At 34.8% G+C, this 9,628-nt stretch overlaps 2 protein-coding genes across 2 annotated transcripts; both read left to right on the top strand.

The window, feature by feature from the left end:
• The first annotated feature begins 295 nt into the window (after positions 1-295).
• On the top strand, positions 296-4,621 carry LOC18612678 (peptidyl-prolyl cis-trans isomerase FKBP62). Its single transcript, XM_007049584.3, has 13 exons — positions 296-627; positions 720-806; positions 1,941-2,201; positions 2,343-2,417; positions 2,516-2,596; positions 2,686-2,880; positions 2,981-3,073; positions 3,161-3,336; positions 3,443-3,565; positions 3,655-3,801; positions 3,892-4,019; positions 4,141-4,261; positions 4,364-4,621. Exons 1-13 carry the CDS (start codon positions 444-446, stop codon positions 4,412-4,414), a joined length of 1,722 nt encoding a protein of 573 aa, XP_007049646.3. The 5' UTR covers positions 296-443; the 3' UTR covers positions 4,415-4,621.
• A 1,800-nt stretch (positions 4,622-6,421) lies between these two features.
• LOC18612677 (small ribosomal subunit protein eS8) lies at positions 6,422-9,001 on the top strand. Its single transcript, XM_007049582.3, has 5 exons — positions 6,422-6,553; positions 6,694-6,766; positions 7,731-8,061; positions 8,470-8,639; positions 8,735-9,001. The coding sequence occupies exons 1-5, from the start codon at positions 6,550-6,552 to the stop codon at positions 8,814-8,816; spliced, it is 660 nt and encodes a 219-aa protein (XP_007049644.1). The 5' UTR covers positions 6,422-6,549; the 3' UTR covers positions 8,817-9,001.
• Positions 9,002-9,628: the final 627 nt, after the last annotated feature.

Raw genomic sequence — 9,628 nt, 5'->3', positions numbered from 1 at the left:
AAAAATGAAAAATAGTAATAATCCTTAAAAGGGTTAGGACAAGGAATAGTAGCAATGATACCTTGTCGCCCTTTTGAAGAAAAGAACGTATCTCTGAAACCTGAGCCGTCCGATCAACTGTCAATTAACCCAAGAAATGCTTAAAAGTTAAAAACAAAATCAAAAGAAATAAATACTTTTAAATATAAAAAAAACGGAAATTCTGGAAGCATCCTGACCCTTCAAAAACGAACAAATCATATCGGATCGTTTGGTCTCTTTCTCCCAAAACCCTTTTTGGAAGCCTCTAGAACCCACAGTCTCCTTCACTCTCTTCCATAAAAGCCCTTTCTTTCAAGGCCTGCCTTCTTCGCCTCTCAAAGCCCCTCTCTCAGTCGCGTTTGTTTCTTCGTTTCCCTTGCGGTCACGCTTTAATTCGCTCTCTCTAGATTCTTAGATTGAAAATGGATGAGGATTTTGATATCCCGGCGGCGGAGGATATGATGAACGACGACATGGATCTTCCCGACGAGAGTCCCATTTGGAAAGTCGGAGAAGAAAAGGAGATCGGAAAGCAAGGCTTGAAGAAGAAGCTTGTTAAGGAAGGTGAAGGTTGGGAAACTCCTGATAACGGTGACGAAGTTGAAGGTATAAAGAACAAACACTACAAACAAACCACGAAAAAAACAAACTTCTATTTTGAAAATGTTTTCGATTCTGATTGATTGTTATTGATGCAGTTCATTATACGGGGACGTTGCTGGATGGAACTCAGTTCGATTCAAGCCGTGATAGGGGGACTCCTTTCAAGTTCACTCTTGGTCAAGGTAAATGAAGATCGTCCCTTTTTGGGGGTGGAAAATTTTGAAAGACAATTGTTTTAATTGTACATTGAATATGAAGGAGAATGTAAAGTTGGACCTTAATCTGGAAAGCATTAATTTTGATTGTAAGTGTTTTATACTATTAATAGACATGAGTCCGAAGTAATTGTGTATTAATATCTTTAAATTTACTTCTTTTTGTTTCTATTCCTGGAAATGCATTTAAAATTTGGGAATTTATATTAAAACCATGGGGGATTTTTGAGAAAAGCTCTTTTCTGTTTGTGCTGTGCTGGCTGAATTTCTAAATGTGAATTCATCTTTTTTTCCTTTTTTTTTTTGAAACTTGTTACATTTGGAATGTCATAGAGGCATTACTCTGAAGCTTTGTGATTTGTTTCATTTAGCTATTAAAAAGTGCTGGTAGGCTGCTTTTTATGGTAATCAATTTGGTTTAATCCATAAGTCTTTCTCATTTGATAACAGTATTATGCTTGACTAAGGGGCAAGACCTTTGTAAGTCCACGAAAAAATGGATAGGAAGCATGAAGACAAGCAACAATGTGCCACTTGACGCTTTTGTTGTTAAGTTCCTGCTTAGTATTGGGCCTTTAGGCTTTGCTTGGTAGGGAGAATAGAAAAATGGAAGATGAAAAATTGGGAGAGGAGAAAAGTGGAAAGAGAAAAAATACATACATGTTTTTTCTTTCCATTGTTGTGCTTATTAGGAAAGAGAAAGAAAATGACCATTATAGTGTTTTAGTATAATACCCTATTGTAAGTGGAGATTAAAAGATAAAAGCTAAGAAAAGATGGATGATCTTGTAAATTTGCAGTAATTTACTCACATCTCTTCAGTTTTCTCTTTTCTAATCTTTTAAAGTTGGAATGATTTGTATTTGTGGATAAGGATGGAAAACTGCCATATCTCCTATTTCTTACCTCTCACTTTTCTCTCTTACCAAGTACTGGTGCAAATAATTTTCTTTTACTTTTCCACCGACCCCCCTTGCATCCTCCTGCTTTTTCCTTTCTACCAAGCAACATTGTAGGGATCTTCTTGTTGAAGAGAAGAAAACTCTGGTGAAGTGGCATTATGCTAAATATGGTTTTTCTGCTTTCTCTTTATGTTTGCAGGACAAGTTATTAAAGGATGGGACCAAGGTATTAAGAAAATGAAGAAAGGAGAAAATGCTATTTTTACCATTCCTCCTGAGCTGGCATATGGTGAGTCTGGCTCACCGCCAACCATTCCTCCTAATGCAACACTCCAATTCGATGTTGAATTGCTATCTTGGACAAGTGTCAAGGACATTTGCAAAGATGGTGGGATATTTAAGAAGATACTTATTGAAGGAGACAAATGGGAGACTCCAAAGGACCTCGATGAAGTGCTAGGTACATATCAGAATCTGTTTCGTTCTTTAATATTTATAATAATAAGAACATTATGTCAATTCGAGTTACTGTTTGAATGAGCAATATGGGTTACTTTTTGCATGAGCTAGGTTTAATAATGTGATTGCATCTTGAATGCAGTTAACTACGAAGCTAAGCTTGAGGATGGCACTGTGGTTGCAAAAGCTGATGGTGTGGAGTTCACTGTTAAGGAGGGTTTGTATTGTCAATGCCCTTTCTCTTCATTTAATTTCCCTTGTAATTTGTCACTTTAGTTCCTAAATACCAATGGTTGCTTCTTCCTTTATGAACAGGTCATTTCTGTCCTGCATTGGCAAGAGCTGTTAAGACAATGAAGAAGGGAGAGAAGGTGCTCCTTACAGTGAAGCCACAATGTAATTTATTTTCTTTTTATTGTCTTAGCATGAAAGTAAATATGCTTGTTCTTGTTCTGATGTTTTAACCCTATTTTGTTATTTTAAAGATGGCTTTGGTGAGAAGGGGAAGCCAGCCACTGGTGCTGAAGGTGCAGTGCCTCCAAATGCCAGTCTGCAGATTACCTTGGAGTTGGTTTCATGGAAAACTGTGACTGAGGTTACTGATGACAAGAAGGTTATAAAGAAGATCTTGAAGGAAGGGGAGGGATATGACCGTCCAAATGAGGGGGCTGATGTCCAAGGTCGGTGTTAAATTCTGAGAAAAGAATTTTCAGTTTTCCCTAATGCAACATACTAAACAATTTGTTATTTAATATATAATTTTTAACGTACCTTTGGCAGTGAAATTGATTGGGAAACTGCAAGATGGTACTGTCTTCCTGAAGAAGGGTCACAATGAAGGAGAAGAGTTGTTTGAGTTCAAGACAGATGAAGGTAACAGAAGTTGTCCTTCCTCCCACCACTCTCTTGACTCCAGTTTATGGGTTTAGCTGAACTGCCACTGCTTGATTTTTATGACAGAGCAAGTCATTGACGGTCTTGATAGAGCTGTGATGAAGATGAAGAAGGGTGAAGTAGCTCAGCTGACTATTGCACCTGAGTATGCTTTTGGGTCATCTGAGTCACAGCAGGATTTGGGTTTGGTACCTCCTAACTCAACTGTATACTATGAAGTTGAGTTGGTATCATTTGTCAAGGTTAGTGGATCAGTACCCTTGTAATGTCTATGTCCATTGTTGTATATCTGTTAGATGTCAATATGGGGACTATGTTACAAGTGGTTTTGATGATTTGCTACTTCAGGAAAAAGAATCATGGGATATAAACACGCAAGAAAAGATTGAAGCTGCTGGTAAAAAGAAGGAAGAAGGAAATGTATTGTTCAAAGCTGGCAAATATGTGAGAGCTTCTAAGAGATATGAGAAGGTATGCAAATGCTATGCACATGTTGGCCTGTGAGAGTTTTAATTTCTGTCTTTTGATACCATGAAATTTATTGGTGTTTGTATACGCAGGCTCTTAAGTGTATTGAGTATGATTCTTCCTTTAGTGAAGAGGAGAAAAAGCAGGCTAAGGTGTTGAAGGTTGCTTGCAATCTGAACAATGCGGCTTGCAAGTTGAAGTTGAAGGATTACAAGCAAGCTGAGAAGTTGTGCACCAAGGTTTGAACAATGTTCATAATTGGAATTATAATTTTCAGCTAGATCTTGTAGCTATTTTGAGTTAAACTGGTGCATGAGATGCATATGCAGGTTTTAGAATTAGAAAGTGCAAATGTGAAAGCCCTGTATAGAAGGGCTCAAGCATACATCCATCTGGCAGATTTGGATTTGGCAGAGTTTGATATCAAGAAAGCTCTTGAGCTTGATCCTGATAATAGGTAATTTGCCTTAATAGGCTTCATGAGCTCTAACTGTTGGGGCTCAGCTGTTAAGAAAGAAATTGTGTTTGCCTGTTTCGGATTGATGAACGCCTTCTATGTTGATGCATTTACTTTCCAGGGAGGTTAAGCTTGAATACAAGGTTTTGAAAGAGAAGATGAAGGAGTACAATAAGAAGGAATCCAAATTTTATGGCAACATGTTTGCCAAGATGAAAAAAATGGAGTCTATCGATTCCAGTGTAAGTGTTCAATTTATGGTATAATTGAGGAACCACTTGGGGCTGTTTGTAATTCGTGTTTCATGGAGTGATGTATTGATATCGTGTTCTCTGATTTGGCAGAAATCAGCAGCTAAGGAACCTGAACCGATGAGCGTAGATAGCAAGGCATAGGTTGCTGGAGACCTTAATAATGACATGAAAAGGGTTTTAATGGTTGAACTGCGTTTGTTTTTATCTGTAGGATAACTTACTTTTGGCATAGAAAGAATTTGAGATGTAATGGATTCTGCTGTCTTCAGGATTGTTGCCATAAAAAACTGTGTTACGGGTGAATTATTTTTCAATATGAGAGTAAGGGCAATGCCCAAAGATTGACAACTGTTGGCTTGATGTGATGTGACAAGGAGCTTTGGCTTGTTTGGTGGTTTCATCTTATGTTAGGATCCTGGGATGTATATTTTGGGACTATAAAACGGTTTTGGGCTCAAATCAATGATAGCTTAGACCACAAAGTTACATCTAAGTGGTGATAAAGCTCAAACCACTTAATTGCTATCATCAAAGGCATATAGTTTTCTCCAAGCAAAGAAGGCTTTGATATCGAAGAATGACGATTAACCTTCGGCCTCAGGCCCAATTTACACCCTTTATATATATTGCTAATCTTTCCTCCACAATGTAGGTCAGATTTAATTTATATTTTAAGATTAATATGCCATTCAAATATTCAAGAATATTTTTTTTTAATGACATTATAAAGCAGATAACGAATTGGCATGTAAGGGCCAAGTTCAATTTGTGTTCAAACAGTTACCATTACAAGTGTTTACGTATGGAGCTCTCTGTCTACGTTGATTCATGATTCCAGCAAAATCAGAATTGGGTGTAACTTTTTAAGTTTAATTAACTTATTATTAATAAATATTATTATTTTTATTAAATTTTGATTTTAATGCTAATAAGTTGATATATAATAATAATAATAATAATAATAATAAAAAAAAAAAATGAACAGATCAAATCAAATTTAAACTTGACTTTAAAAGAGAAAAAGAAGATGGATAAATTTGATTCGAATCTAATGCAACTTCTCGTACACATAAACACCTTTAATTAATAGTTGTCACTTTATATATATGTAGAATTTATAACAAAAGTGATTGACATGATGTATCATATCATTAATCATTGTTATGACTCTTGCTACGGCACGTCATATCACAAATATTGTGTCTAATTAACATGTTGCTTCAAATTTTACGTATACAACAAATGACAAATATTATTGAGAATAATGTATGTTAGTAATGTTATATCTATTAATTTTTTTCGTGACACGTCATATCACAAATATTATGTCTAATTAATATATCGTGTGAAATTTCATGTATATAACAAACGGCAATTATTATTGAAAATAATGTATATTAATAATGTTATATTTTCGTTACAAGGTAAGAATTCAATTTCGTAAAACTATAAGAATAAGGAGTCAATTGGGTACATATAAAAAAAATTAAATGAGTTTGAGCTTAATCGCAAAATGTTATGCCTAATCGCAAAATGCTATGCCTAATTGCATATAGTTGAAGGATTTTTTGGTTATTTTAACTTAAGATTTTTTAATATTTTGATTTAAAAAAAGAAAACGCAACACTTTTTTAATATAATATCTGAAAAAAAATTCTAAAATTATTCAAGATAATTTAAATAAATCTTTATACTTTTATTATATTTAATTAAGTCATTGTATTTTTATTTTGAATAAAATAAACGCTTATATTTTTATTTTGAATCAAATAAACACTCATAACTAATAATTAACTTAATCAAAATATCATTTATCATTTTATACTGTGTGGTGCTAATGTAATATATTAATATATCATAATTGATGATAATGTGATATATTGATATATAATAATTGATAATAACATGATATGTTAATTTGATATAATAATATATATGTGACATTTTTTATTATTTAGATTAATGTTACGTAGATATAAAATGATAAATAATATTTTAATTAATTATTAATTATTGATTGAACGTAATAAAATTACAAAAATATATTTAAATTTTTTTGAATAGTTTAGTAGGTTATTGGAGTAGAATGTCTGCTTTTTTTTTTTTTTTTTAAATGAAAAAAGATAGAGACGGACTATTACGCCATCGTTTAGGTAGGGTTCCAACTTACCGAAAAGCCAGCATATAAATAGGACAGAGGTAGGGTTTTAGCTGGTGCTGTGAGCGTGTAACCGAAAGAGAGCAACTGAGTCTGTCACTCGCGCCGTTCAGCCAACATGGGTACGTTCTCACTTAGATCTTTACCTCCACTTTCTCACCATCCAAACACAAAACTTATAGCTCGCTTTTTATCTTTTAGTCTCTTCGATTTTCTCCTGCTCTTATCTCTCAAATATGTGGTTTTTTCTATCTTATTTCAGGTATTTCCAGGGATTCCATGCACAAGAGGCGTGCCACTGGTGGCAAGAAGAAGGCTTGGAGGAAGAAGCGAAAGTAATTCCCCATTTTCCCTTCTCCCCTTTTTCTTTCTCCTCATTGCTTTTCAAATTCGGCTTGTTTTGTGCTCCATTTGTTTACTTTTTTTTTTTTTTGTATAAATTCGCTAATGAATTACGGTTAGAATTCCCTTGTCTTAAACTATCAAATGGGATAAGATGGATGAAATATTCATAGGTTCGTATGGATACTGAAGGCTAAACAAAATTTATTTTATTTTATTTTAGGGGAATCATTCTATTCAAAGATTGTTGATCATGAGTAGTAGAAATTGAGTGGGATTCTCTTATAGAGAAGGAATATGGAGTGGAAATTTTCCTTTCAATTCTTTTCTAGCTAGTATAAACTGCATTTGCTAAATAAGATTCGAATTTAAGACATTCCAACTAGAAGCATACAAAATAGTTTTGCTTCGTGTTGTCAATAAGGGTATATTTGGCCATTCATGTATTGGTCGTAGAAGCTAATTTGTAAGATTTAATTCTAAATGTTAAAGTTAGCATGGCATGGTTGCTTGCCCTTTTTATAAGGGGTAGGATTGGATTGGGCCTTAGGTTCAAGTCTTGCCTAGCAAATGTGATTGATTTTGCTGCTTAAGATTTGAACCTAAGATCTCCCCCACAGTGTTAAATGCCATTTGATGTTTTCGGATGCTATGTGGATGTGAAACCTACCAGACAGGCCATCAATATATAACATTGGACTGGTAAATCAATGTAGATATATTTTTATACATGGGAGATTGATGTGCTTGTGTTGGATGTTGCTATTGTCATTATGGGATTAATGTTTGAAATTTTTTTACATAGATCTGAGAACCAAGATGTCTGTTGTTTTAGGATCGTAGGGAGTGATTTGGGGATGAACTCTTTATAGAGTAGACAATGTCCACTTTTCAGTCTGGTAGTTTGCTGATTACCAATTAAGTTGCTAATCTCATGATTTTGGCTGCACTTGTAAGGTATGAACTTGGTCGTCAGCCTGCAAATACTAAGCTCTCAAGCAACAAGACTGTAAGGAGAATTCGTGTTAGAGGAGGGAATGTGAAGTGGAGAGCATTGAGATTGGATACTGGCAACTATTCATGGGGTAGTGAGGCTGTCACACGTAAGACCCGTATTCTCGATGTGGTATATAATGCCTCAAACAATGAGCTTGTCAGGACACAGACTCTTGTAAAGAGTGCCATTGTTCAAGTGGATGCAGCGCCTTTTAAGCAATGGTACCTTCAGCACTATGGTGTCGACATTGGGAGGAAGAAGAAAACAGCAGCTAAGAAGGAAGCTACTGAGGTAGAAAGTTTTTTCATCATTGCTTTTCCTTTTTGAAATTCATTACAAGGCTGCAGTTAACTTTCCAAATTGATAATCACCTGTATGAGATTGTTTTAATATCATTTTTTGTCATGCTTTGATAGAAATGTTTGTCTCTTTTAGCTTTGTCTTCTTGCGAAGTGTATGTACTACAGCAAAAGGATTATCTTAGCTTTTAAGAGTCCCATGCATAATTTTTTGCTCTAACTATGCCTTTTGAGAAACTTATATAAAAAGATTGCCATTGTTTTAATTTAGAGTATGGAGAGAATTGATAGTCCAACTTTTAGTGTGCGTGCTTGTGTGACTAAGCATCTTCAGTTTATGTTCTTCTTGTTTCTGATTTTGAGTGGACTTTGGTTGTTCTCTGCATCATAAAACTGGCAGGAAGGAGAAGGTGTTGCTGAGGAAACTAAGAAGAGCAACCATGTCGTTAGGAAGCTTGAGAAGCGCCAGAAAGATCGTAAACTCGATGCTCATATTGAAGAACAATTTGGTGCTGGTAGGTTGTTGGCATGCATTTCTTCACGGCCAGGTCAATGTGGCAGGGCTGATGGGTAAGTTGGGCAGATCTTAAACGCTTTGTTATTATTTCTATCATTTCAATGTAGTTTTATTATATTAGCTTCTTATTCAATTTGTATATTATTAGATACATATTGGAGGGTAAAGAGCTGGAGTTCTATACGAAGAAAATCCAGAGGAAGAAGGGCAAGGGTGCTGGAGCTGCTTAGATGCAGTATTTCACATGTCCTACTCTCACCAATGTGATTTTGTTTGCTTTAGATTTTGTTCCTTTATGGCTACCATTTAAGATATGATACATTTTAATGTGAACATTTTACTTTTTCAATATCTGTTAAAATTGTTCTGGTTTTTTTTTTTTAATCAAAAGTTAAAATTATTGTCATTGTCAGTATCCTCCCTTCTCCAGAATTTGATAGTAGTACACTTAGAACTGTTTACCTGCCAGCTTCTTATTTACTACTTATTATTGTGCTAAAACTTGGGTTGAAATGACATGGATTTCAAGTCCCGAACACCTGAGATTGAATTGGAAAGTGAAATTGATTGCATAGTTGAGTGAATAGGAATGAAAATGATGGTTATTACAATATACAGAAGAGGAAAGAAATGAGAATATATACAGAGTAGAGGGATGGTTTGATAAATTTTATAAGTTGATAGGTAAATTGTCATACTTTGAATTATTAATTGGGAGTTGTGGGGACAGAATAGATAGTGAAAAAAATTAGAGAGGATGGGATGATAGAAGATTATTATACGAAAGTTGCATGGAGGGGTGAGGTAGCACAATTATTGCTATAGCTAATGGTGAGCATAGTGTGTCAAGGGCCCAATGAAATCTACAGCTTGACCTCATTCCCTGGAGGTCGAGGTCATTATCTGTTTGTTTGTTTGAAAAAGATAAAACCACTAATATCTTGGTTTTTTCTTAATCATACCTATAATCCTAGTTAGGGGTTGTGAGGAAATTACTATGCTAGGTATATCCTAATTAGTGACTTTGGATTGATTAGAATGG

This window comes from Theobroma cacao, chromosome 1 (assembly GCF_053813885.1).
Source record: "Theobroma cacao isolate CCN51 chromosome 1, ASM5381388v1, whole genome shotgun sequence".
NCBI classification, from domain to species: domain Eukaryota; kingdom Viridiplantae; phylum Streptophyta; class Magnoliopsida; order Malvales; family Malvaceae; genus Theobroma; species Theobroma cacao.
The sequence above is the reverse complement of the archived record's forward strand: the minus strand, read 5'-3'. Positions and strand labels throughout refer to the sequence as shown.